The 11740-nt window shown below is 40.0% G+C and overlaps 2 protein-coding genes across 4 annotated transcripts; one reads left to right on the top strand and one right to left on the bottom strand.

Moving 5' to 3' along the window:
- LOC115677186 (50S ribosomal protein L17, chloroplastic) lies at window positions 1–2945 on the bottom strand. Its single transcript, XM_030600286.2, has 2 exons — window positions 2605–2945; window positions 1–530 (listed from the first exon to the last, which is right to left on the bottom strand). The coding sequence occupies exons 1-2, from the start codon at window positions 2858–2860 to the stop codon at window positions 121–123; spliced, it is 666 nt and encodes a 221-aa protein (XP_030456146.2). The 5' UTR covers window positions 2861–2945; the 3' UTR covers window positions 1–120.
- A 1365-nt stretch (window positions 2946–4310) lies between these two features.
- On the top strand, window positions 4311–9924 carry LOC115677182 (probable serine/threonine-protein kinase PBL8). Of its 3 annotated transcripts, none has more exons than XM_056316341.1 (7): window positions 4311–4530; window positions 5118–5339; window positions 5698–6038; window positions 6149–6284; window positions 7857–7993; window positions 8082–8205; window positions 9169–9924. In XM_056316341.1, the coding sequence occupies exons 2-7, from the start codon at window positions 5282–5284 to the stop codon at window positions 9651–9653; spliced, it is 1281 nt and encodes a 426-aa protein (XP_056172316.1). In that variant the 5' UTR covers window positions 4311–4530; window positions 5118–5281; the 3' UTR covers window positions 9654–9924. The 3 variants fall into 3 exon arrangements, with proteins under 3 accessions (XP_056172316.1, XP_030456141.2, XP_056172315.1); XM_030600281.2 differs by having other exon boundaries at window positions 5064–5339; XM_056316340.1 differs by lacking the exon at window positions 4311–4530 and having other exon boundaries at window positions 5020–5339.
- Window positions 9925–11740: the final 1816 nt, after the last annotated feature.

Raw genomic sequence — 11740 nt, 5'->3', positions numbered from 1 at the left:
TAAACAATGAAGCAATAACATTTACTTTCCTCGTACATGGCAGCAATTCTCACGGTCAAACAATAAGCTACAGTAATTTAGTTAAAAAATAATCCACAAATTTGCCAGGAGAAAGGTTAACTAGACAAGCTCGATATAGGCCATAGGTGCATTGTCCCCTCGCCTTGGCAGAGTTCTAATAATTCTTGTATAGCCACCATTTCTATCGCCATACCTTTCTGGGACTTCAGCAAATAAAGCATGAACAATCTGCTTTTCATAGATAAAGCCAAGGGCTTGTCTTCTTTTGTGAAGAGATCCATTTTTTGCCAAAGTAATCATCTTGTCCACATACTTCCTAATGGCACTGGCCCTTGCTCTGGTGGTCTTGATCCGACCATATTTGAGAAGCTGAGTTGTGAGGCCGCGAATTAGTGCACGTCGCTGGTCAGGGGGCCTATTGAGCTTGGGAACCCGCCTGCCATGCCTCATAGCGGAAACTCGAGAGCCGTTGTCAATGAGGGTGAAGTTGTGTTCATAGCTTGAGTAATCTGGAAGAAAGCCATTCACAGATAAAATTGCAAGGACGAACATGATAATTTAAATAAACGCAACGCTCAATCTGTGGAAATTAGATGTTACAGCTACTAATTTAACAAAGAACATCTTCCACTGTGGCGGGAGTATAGGAGCTGGAAGTTAGACCCTAAAATTGCAACTCAGATTTAATTGGACCTCAAACTTGAGGATCTATGTAAAAACTCCAAAGCCCATTTTCAGCAATTTGAGGCTGTTTCAGTCAATCGACTTCATAAAAGTTTAAAAGGTTCGTCCCCCAGCCATCGAAGCAGGTGCCGTCATCATATGTCAGAAAGAGATCATGAAATTATTGGACAGAATGTCAACCATTGCCACCATTGCCTTTTCCTTGCACAAGCAAAACTGACATTAAGTACAAGGTTGGAAGTTCTACCCTACTCAACCTTCATTCTCCACTTCTTGTGTATAATAAAACCTTGACACAAACAAGCCATAAATGCAGAAACAGGTACAAGAGCTAGAACCAACAACAGGTTCTGCACAAAAAAATGGACTGCAGGAAAAGGTAAAAATGACATTGCAAATTGTGCCCCTATTGTAGATGTCAGGTCATATTTTTATCATTAAAGTAGCCTGCAGTTACCAAGTAAGACATTTAATCAACACAGATGAGTAAAAAGCTCTCCCCATGGGAAAAATGAAACACAACTTGCAGAAAGATGCATGGGCAACATTGGATGGCAGTAGTCCAGGTTATCAGCCAACTATAAAGGTCACTTAATGAACCAGAGTCCTTCTAGTTTCATTTTAATTGAAATATCAGCTTTAAAGACTGGTCAAGGAATCCTCATCCTTCATCAGGTTACCTTGTTTCATTTCCTGTGTTTTGCAGTTTGACCATGATCACACAAATCACGCAGCACCCATGTAAGCACCAAAAGAAGTATGGAGGCAACCCTTCGTGATGGACAGCCATGGCCCGTGCTGATAATCTCAATTCTCATATAGCCCTCATCTCACCATGTGTTTCTAAATTCTCTTCACCTTTGCAGTTTAATAAGCAGATGTTTCCCCGTCCTCAATTTTTTGGCTCGTGTCGGATAGTTTTCCATTTTGACAAAAACAATTGGGAAGGTAAGATATAGTATTTGGGAGGTAATTGGAGGAGTATCAGCTAATAATGGTCTTCGTAAAAAAGAGCAAAGTAAAAGATATTCAACTAATATACTTCAACAGCCTATACATGTTTCATCTTGAAATGCCTAACCAGCAAGAAGTCCAACATCTGAGCAATGCCTGATCCGACTATTATGGGAACATCAGCCTCCACCCAAACACACTGCTTTCAACACAGGGATTCTACATCTTACAATCTATAATTACCAGATAACCAACCCAAAAACAGATCAATGTTTATGACTCAACAATGTCCTACTGATCCAGCCAAAAAGAAAAGGGCGACAGCACCTACTACCAAAGCAATGTCTTCAAATAATTGGATGGAGAGCTTTAAATTTCTCTTCTACGAAGTAGCAGCACAGAAAACAAGTAACCAGTACATGAAATAAAAATGTGCGGTCCCCTGAGATAGGAGTTCTCGCTATATTCCCTGCTTAGGGTGAATGGTATAACCGCCCACTCAGCTAAACCTCTAGTTCTTGCAAAAGGGTGTGGGGAGGAGCAATTCGATCCAAGACTACACGTAATGTTCCTAGACCTCAGAACCGGCCATTCGAAAATGACAACCAATCACATTCTCTCGAAACTTGAAGCATAAAATCTCTACCAAAAACAAAGACACTTGAGCCACATACAATGCTGCACATCATGTCCAACTTCAACCTGTTAATAGACCACAGAAGATCAAATTTACATCACGAGAAACTCATTCAACAAGAGCGACAAAGCCCAAAATGGAGACAACTCTATCCCCAAGTCCTAGCCATCATTTCACAAACTCTGTCAGTTACTACCACCGAGACAATGTCAACAGGTCAATTCGCCAAATATACAAGAAACCCACAAGAGCAATGACGTCGAAACACGGAAAACACACTCATTGCATCGAAGAAGAAACAGGCATACCCGCGAGCCCGAGGGAGAGAAGGGGATTGAGCGGGGACAACCCCGCGAACGAGCCCAACTGCAACTGGGGTTTGCGAAGGAGAGCATAGGAGGCCCTTTTAGAGACGGAAAAGAACCGAACAGAGGAAGGAGGAGCCCTCACCGCCGCCGCCGCCGCCGCCGCCTTGGGAAGAGGAGGAAGGGAAGGAAGGGCCGACTTGAGAGACCCCATGCTCCATCGGGTATCGGCAGAACTGCATCCACAAGCCATCGCCATAGCTCAACAACACTCCCAAGCTCAGGAAACTCTATCCTAATCCAGAGGATGACAGTACTGGAGGTTTACAGAAGAGCCAGAAAAAACAGAGGAGGGAAAGGAGAGAAATGGGTCATTGCTTCGTGTCTACAAGTTTGGGCCTTTCTTGGTCTATCCACTTTGGGCCTATTGCCATTGCTCGTAAATTTCAAGTTCTCTCTTTTTTATTTTCCCTTTTAGGATTTTAGGGAGAGGGACAGTGGGTTAAGAAATCCAAAACTTGTCACGAAAATATAATTAAAAATTAAAAATTTTAAAAAAGTGAAATTAAATTTTAAAATTTATCACGAAAGTGCAATTGAGTCCTAAACCGTTTACAAAGTGCAATCAAGTCTTAAAACTTGTCACGAAAGTGTGATCGAGTCTTGAAACTTTTAAAAAGTGTAATCAACGGAAGGACTTGATTGAACCAATTTGACAAGTTTTAGGATTTGATTGCAATTTAGTGACAAGTTTACAATTTCGAGTATACTTATCACTTACGTATAAGAATGAAGTTCCTCTTTATTCAAAAAAGGAAAAAATAAAAGGAAACTCTTGAAACTCTTGAGAGAGTTTTTTTTTTTTTTTTTGGTCAAGAAACTCTTGAGAGAGTTTAGGGAGAGGAGATGTTGACGCCTAAAAGAGGGGAATGGCAGATAGGTAATAAATTGGGCCTATATTTGATAACCAATGGAAAGAAGTTCGGGCCTTTTGATCCCTACCTTGTCGTATAGGACAATATTTATAACTCAGAGAGTCTCTCACCCTAAATATCACGTAGTTCAATAGATAAGCGTGCGCAAAATCAAACTTGCACTGGGGTGTGCGATCGAAGCATCATCATCCCATGGTGCGGGGTGAGTCGAAACTAGAGTTGGTCCTCAAAAGCGGGATTGTTTTTCACTTGTTGACTTGCGAAATAAGATCTTTACCATAAACTTAAATCACACTCTTATATACATTGATCCGCATTACAATAGTAAACTCGGAGTAGATATTTTATTTGTTACCGTTCTTCCCTAAACTTTGAATATCTAAGTTCTCTGCTAACCGTAATCCGATTTTTTTTTTCCCATTTTGATTACTAATCAAGAACGTCATATCACAATTCATAATTACCCACGACAAAGCAAGTCTCGCATAACCAATATTTCAAAGATCCCACAACTCACACAATCCAAGTTTGGTGAAATGTAATGTCAAATTAATCATGAATTTTGCCATGTATTGGGTTAACTTTTGAATCCCCTGACCATATCCTAACTAGATAGAACAGGACGAGCAAGAAACTTCATCCGGAGAAATAAAAAAATTAAAAAAAAAACAAAAACCTTAAAAATCTCTAAATATCCGCGGCGACACGTGTCATTCTCCGATTAATCCTTAAAAGAAATGACCGTGTGTCCTGAACTTCTCACTTTTCACCATCAAACCCTCATTTTCTGGTCGCTCTCTCTCTCTCTCTCTCTCTCTCTAAAATCCTTCTTTTCCTTCTCACCTTTCATCATCCACACACGCACCCAGAGAGAGACATGTGATGGGAGCGTCTTCGGCTCCTTCACCAGCCACATCTTCGTGTTCAGTGCTCACCATGGTCGCTCCATCTTGAGCTCAAAACCCAACTTCGTGGCAGCCCACCAGTCATACCCGTCAGTGCTCTCTTCGTTTCTCTCTCTGTCTCTCTCTCTGTCTCTCTTTGCTCATGGCTTTGTCTTGAATCTGAGCTGCATTTTCCAATGTGAAGCCGGAATCTGAGGATGCCCTTTTTGAGTCTTGAGTGTAAAACCCCTCTCTCGGGTTGCTGCGAAGCCCGCAAGATTCGAACTGTTTGGCTCGATTTTGACGTTCTTGTCTAGAAAGTGTCGTTAACTGTAGAGTTGAAGATCACATTCCTCTTCTTGTTTCGGGCGGGGCAAGCTGCACGGGTCGCGGGTCCCAGAAGCCATTGTGGGCCGGGACACGCGATCCCCGCCCTGCCCGGTTGCCATCCCTACTATGAGAGAGAGAGAGAGAGAGAGAGAGAGAGAGAGCGGGGGGCGACTTTTGGGATCTGGAGATGTGTAGTGGCCATTGTTTAATAGTGATCATGTTCTAAGTATCTTTTGTATTGGTTTTCTTCTCCCCCAGTATGTGTTTGCATTGTTTAATGGGTTTCGCTCTTCTGTTTACTTTTTTTAACTAGAGAAAGTCCTCATCTACTTTGAGAGAGAAAAAGAAGAGTATAATCTACATACAGTAAAGGGTCAAGAGAGGAGGGAGAAAAGGGAAGAGGAAGGCAATCACTTGGAGCTCTGCAACTAGGAATTCTTCCTTTCCACTGTTGGTGTTTGTGCTTTTGCTTCATCTAAACAAGAACGTTGAGACCCGGAACGAGAACAAGAACGGCGGTGGGCGAATAAGATGGGCAACTGTGGTACTAGAGAAGAATCTGCTGTTGTGGCTAATGCGCATGCGCAAGGTCAGCTTTTCGTTTCTCTCACGTTTCTGTCTCTAGATCTAGTGCTCTTTTTTTTGCCTCTCACATTGTGCTATTGTAGACACTTTTTACCATTTGCTTACTTTTTCCTTTTGGGTAATGATTTGGATGATGATGATAGTTGGAGCTGAAGTTTTTACTTCGACTTTCTGAATTTGACAATGTTTCTTACATTGATTGGCTCCTGGTTGTTTCTGATTTTGTTGACCCATTATAAATATGTTTGGTCATTCTCATTTGTGGGTCAGATTTTAAATGTTGGGCAATTGGGTTCCTTTCTCCTTGGATAATTAGCAGGAAGGGTTTCATTTATCTTACAATTAGTTTGTCCTTTTGGCAGTCCAACAACTTCAAATATTATCTCCATTGCCCGTTAAAAACCCACCATCAGAGAGAAAGCATAGCCGCTCCACATCAGATCTGAGTGATTGTTCAACCCCCAGAAACTTCGAGGACTCAAGAAAAAATGCCATGCTCTACACCCATGTGATCGCGTTCACACTTTATGAACTCGAGACTATTACCAAGAGTTTCCGCTCCGATTACATCCTGGGGGAGGGTGGATTTGGGACTGTGTACAAAGGTTATATTGATGAGAATGTGAGGGTTGGACTTAAATCTCTTCCAGTCGCTGTTAAGGTTCTCAACAAGGAGGGTCTTCAGGGCCACCGGGAATGGCTTGTATGGTCGTTTTCCCTCACTTCCTCCTCACTTCTTCTTCCGTTTAAATCTTTAATTAGCAGTATTTTTGAGTTGTGCCAGCTTGTTTGACTTTGATGTATATTTGTCAGACGGAGGTCAACTTTCTTGGACAGCTTAGACATCCAAATCTGGTGAAATTGATTGGTTATTGCTGCGAGGAAGATCACAGATTACTTGTGTATGAGTTTATGTTCCGAGGGAGCCTTGAGAACCACCTATTCCGAAGTGCGTACATTTTTCTTTGTCTCCCGTGTATTTAAGTATCACGTGTATATTTTGTGTTCAAATTATGTCTTAGTGGCTAGTTTAAATGCTATTTCGTGGATGACATGTTTTTTTGAAAATGAACCTCTTTCAAGTGAATTCACATGTTCGTGACCTTTTTACTAACAATTATCATTTCTGACATATGTATTACTAGAGGAATTACAATAGGTCTAAGTGCTGGTTTGGGCCTTTAAAATTGAGATGAAACTTGATATCTAATCTGCATGTTCATCTCGTTCATCTTGTGAGTTGGATGGATTTTGTTGGTTGAATGCAGTACCCTCACTCAGATATGGTATTGAATGCATCTTTAAATGCAACAGCTTAAGCCAAAACTGTCAAACTTGTTGGTTCAAGTTCCCTCGTCACTAACAGACATAAATTGAAGAAAGTTCCCAATATTCCATTTGCGTCTATCAACAACTTCATCATCTCTTCTTCCATATTGGCATAGACAAAAATTCGCGCCCAGCAGTTTATTATTAATTACTATGATCTTCGTAAAGAGTACCCTCATTCATTTCACCGTAACACGGTGCTTTTCTTTAAGATGGTATTTTCTCATTAGTTCCGTTATGTATTAGGAAAAATATTTGGTCAAACCACTGTAGCACATGTTCAGTTTCAATGGCTGCAGTTTGACTTTATTTGTCTTTATGCTGGTGAGCATATGCACGGAGATGTTGAATCTTTTTGTATGCGATTTATTACTCTGGAATTGCTTTTGTTACACTTTGGTTAGCATGCATGTAGCTCAGTATGTTGTCCATGCTATGATCTTATATGCCGTTTATTTGATACTTTTTTTGCACCAACATAACTCCCCATTTTCTCCTCAGTCTCAGCTTTCAGGCTTGTACTTTACCTGATCAATGTCTAACAGGGGCTTTTGTTTGACGAATTATATAGGCTAGTGTTTCCTTTCTTATCTCATCTATGTGCATGAGCTTCCAGCATCATGTCTCTTGTGATGCGGTCAAATCATTGTCTATAATAGTTAGTCTTACCGCTAAATTGTGATTTGTCCACTGAAAGTTCTTGCTACTCATGCAATTGATTATGGAGGGATCAACAAAGTAGCAACTCGACATTGTGCATCATTCAATCAGGGAACTATTATTTCAAAATCTTCAAATGAGGTTGCTCTATTTTGGAGATCAGCCTTCTGGGAATCTAAAGTTAATGCAGCACTTAGGATGACATGTCATTTCATCTACGTGCCAACTGCCTCATGACAAGACACAGTAGCTTTTCGTTAGCTTTTCCAGTGAATGGTTGACAAAGTCGTTCAATTTAACTTTCAAAGCTACAATGATCTGATTGAAAGATTCAAAAGTAGAATCTTTTATTGAAAGAAGTCTAGACAATAAAAGTTTGGTATCTTCACTACTGTATGCTGCTTTGATTTAGTTGAGAAAATCCATCTAATTAAAACCTTTATACTTATTGTGAGCTCATTTTATGCATTTACAAAGATATACGCCAGTACTTTAAACTCAATACAATATGGTCTTTTCGTGAGGTATTTAGAAGCAACTGTTCCTTTACCATGGGCTACAAGGATGATGATTGCTTTTGGGGCTGCCAAAGGACTTGCTTTCCTTCACAATGCTGAAAGACCAGTCATCTATCGGGACTTCAAAACCTCAAATATACTTTTGGACTCTGTGAGTTTGCCGCTTACCCTAAACCATCCTCGGAATTGCTTTATTAAAGAGCGAGAGCTTTATTTACCTACTTCCCTATGATCGACAGGATTATACGGCAAAGCTTTCAGACTTCGGACTTGCAAAAGCTGGGCCTCAGGGTGATGATACCCATGTATCAACCCGTGTTATGGGGACGTATGGTTATGCTGCCCCTGAGTACGTAATGACTGGTAGGTCGATGAGATGTTTTGGTGTTTGTTCGCTTTACCATAGAAGCATAAAGTGCATTTATTTTGGGTATATCCCATCAGGTCATGAACTAGGAGCAAACTATTTTAAACATTCTTTAAGGGTGGGAAATAACGTACACTATATATATTGGTGTGGCGTTGGTGCCGGTGGTGTTATTCTATTTTGTCGAGTTGCCGGTTAAAATGCAGGAGACTCTAATTTTCCGCAAGAAGTTATGTTCTTTGTATCCTCAATGTATTTCCAATAGCAAAAGTCTATAGCGAAAGTGCATTTGTCCCTATGGTAATATGGTAATAAAATACCTATAAAAAAACGATAAATATGGTAAATATCTTATGATCAATGAAGGACGGATGGGCAAGATATTGCATTGAATTTGATGAAGACAAAATATGCGTAATGCTGGTCTTCTTGAAGTAAATGAACTATATTAACCCATGTTTCCTTTCGAAACACACACCAATATATTTACTCTTTCGGTTATTATTTTCATCAAAGGAAAATGAATTGTGGGAAGATCATGTAGAAGTGATAATTAAGTGATGGAGTACGTAAGTTATATTTCCCTGATAAAGTAACAAATGCTAGTAGATATTGAAATTTGTTGGTCGGATGGGGAAAGAAGTTTTCACTTTCTGGTGTTGCAGTTCTCATAATCTAGAATCTGTGCTGAGGAATATTTAAGCTTTGGTGCTACCAATTTCTCAATTTATTAACCACTGAAAGTTTCTGGAAGAGGACGACAATTGTGCATTCTTGGCAGTCCTGGTTACGTACTACTTATGACCAGTTGCACTTACATGATGTGTCAAAAATTGATACTCGTAACCTTTTCATTAAAAAACGAAACTACTGACAATCGTGTTGTTGAAGAGTCCAGCTCAAAAAGTTCTTTATGCTTCTGTTTGAATTACTCTTAACACTCTTTACCTGATGAGCAGGTCACTTAACAGCGCGGAGTGACGTGTACAGCTTCGGAGTTGTTCTATTGGAGCTTTTGACTGGGAGGAAGTCCTTTGATAAGACCAGACCAAGCAAGGAGCAGAACCTGGTTGACTGGGCCCGGCCCAAACTGAACGACAAAAGAAAATTGTTGCAAATAATCGATCCAAGATTGGAGAATCAGTATTCGGCAAGAGCAGCTCAAAAGGCGTGCAGTTTAGCCTACTATTGTCTGAGCCAGAACCCCAAAGCAAGACCCCTAATGAGTGATGTTGTCGAAACCTTGGAACCTCTACAAGGTAGTAATGATGGTGTAAATGAAATGCCGTCAACACTAGGAGTAGGCGGTTCCTTCCCAATGGGTGGAGTTTCTGATTATCGGACCCGTCGCCGGTTCGTAACCAATGTGGGTCCTGGTGCTAGCTGCCGGTCTCCAAACCCTAACTGTTCACCGGGTGGCCCCACTGCATGCCGAGTGAGATGAGTAACTGCTACTAAATTGTGTATACTCCTTTAGTTGTGCCTCTTCCTCCCCAAGCCTCTTTAGAATGACAAAAAGTCGCTTAACTATAATGGTGGGTGCATTCGCTTCTTCCCGCAAGAAGAAGTCACATCGTGTCGTGGTGTTCCATAGTTCCAGTCAACTCCACCGTGGTCTGTGGATGTTGTGGTTGTATTAATCTCAAGGTCTTGTTTAGCTGATACAGTGGTAAATTTCTCATGTGAAAAGATCTAATCTTTGCATTTCGGTTTCAGATGGGATAGTTCTGTATCTCACCCTTAGAGTTTCTTTCCTCCTCTCTTGTTGTTTTTTCCCTTTGGGGAGGTCAGGGAAGGGTTCCCTGAAAGAGGCTAAAGTTTCATGACTGATGATGCAGTTCCAGTTTGGGAATTGAGCAAATGTGTGTAATGGCTGTGAGTTTTGACGGTTCCAGGAAACTCTAATAGTTACTCCTATTAACTGTTACTGTTCAAGTGTTGTGTGTGTATTTTCTTGTGTTTGTTTGGCTGTGAAAGTTGGCATGTTTTTGGACATTTGCTCATGCTTGCTGTCTGGTTAACATGCAATACGTAGTAGCGCGAAATGGAAGTGCCGATCAGAGGCCTGTGCATATAAAATTGCCATGAGCTTGTGCAAAGGTAATGAGACTGCGCGATGCGGATTTCTTAGCAAAAGTGGATGCGATATCGGAGGCGACGGATCAATTTCTTGAGACCCCTCCAAAGTAGTATTCTGGGGTGCATCAATCTCCTCGTAAGAGAGGTAATCTCTTGAGAATGAATCTTTTCTAGCCTCCACTATTTGCACATTGGTTTTGCTTTCTATCTCTCTTTTGCTAAATTGCTCCCTTTTACAGTGAAAAACAATAAATAAAAAAAAGCACTTTCTGAGTTTCTCGTCATTTTCTTTTAGAAAAAATGAGGAGTTCCTATGGACATTGGAGTCATCTATATTACATTATCAATGGTTATGTTTTTGTGTGTGATTATTCCTTGTTATTTAATTGAATTAAACATTAGAATCATTTTGATCTAGTAACTCCATGTTTTCTACATGACTTTTTCTTGATTCGATCTCACGATTTGGAAAAAAGATATTCCATGTTTTTCTTTTAAGGAAGAGGAAGCTCAACTTAGATAGGTAAGTACGAACTCGATATAGTTGATATGACCAAATGCTACGTCTATATATAATAATTTGTCCTCTCAACCCTCCTAACAATTCTTGGTCCCCCAATAAGACATAGGCCAATTCTAAGTCCCTAATAATGTTGTCAAGTGGTTGAACCTACCAGCCCAATAATACAACGTGTTAAATGAAATGTTTCCAATTGATAATTAGGTTGCTAGAGAAGAGGACTAGCAAACGTGCGCACGCGTTCGTGTGTGCAAGAGATTGGCATTTGTAAGATAAAGCGCAAAATTATCTTATTATGGAACATTTGAATCGTCGAATAATGGAACGGGATGATTGGTAAAACAGCGCAATTCATGGAAATTGTACATGTGAAAAGATGAAAATATTTGAAGGTGGAGGGTTGTTGTAGGGAGAATTACCAAAACAATTATAAATTTATTGTAATTGTGCCAAATTGAGTCCTAATTTTTTTTTTTGATAATTGAGTAATAAACTTTTTGCATTTGTGCCTTACCCAAAAAAAAAACTTTTTGCATTTGTGCCAATTCAGTCCACTTGGAGATTATAGCAAAAACAATAAGAAAAGATATAAAATAGGTTACATTTCTTTAAGCAAATACTCTTTTATGGCATTGTTGGCCCAAGTATTCATGCATAATTTAAATTATTTGGATGGTCTCAATGAGCAGGAAAAAAATGAAGATATAAATAACATTGGTCTAGAACGACGGCCACAAATTAGCGCACCAACCATCCATACATATAATTATTATATAAAGCAAATGCAACGTCCTCCTTTTCGGGGATCTCAATCTTTTTTTTTTTTCCGAAACATGCTCAGCTATTTAGTTTTTTTTTTTTTGGCCAGAACTCAGCTATTTAGTTTACACATTGTGTTCCGGGGCAAATGCGTAAGTTCATAATTCTATTTT

This window comes from Syzygium oleosum, unplaced genomic scaffold (genome assembly GCF_021117445.2).
Source record: "Syzygium oleosum isolate NSW1041296 unplaced genomic scaffold, Sole_v2.1 Sole_v2.12, whole genome shotgun sequence".
NCBI lineage: Eukaryota > Viridiplantae > Streptophyta > Magnoliopsida > Myrtales > Myrtaceae > Syzygium > Syzygium oleosum.
Note: the sequence above shows the minus strand (reverse complement) of the source record. Positions and strands in the feature narration are given on the sequence as shown.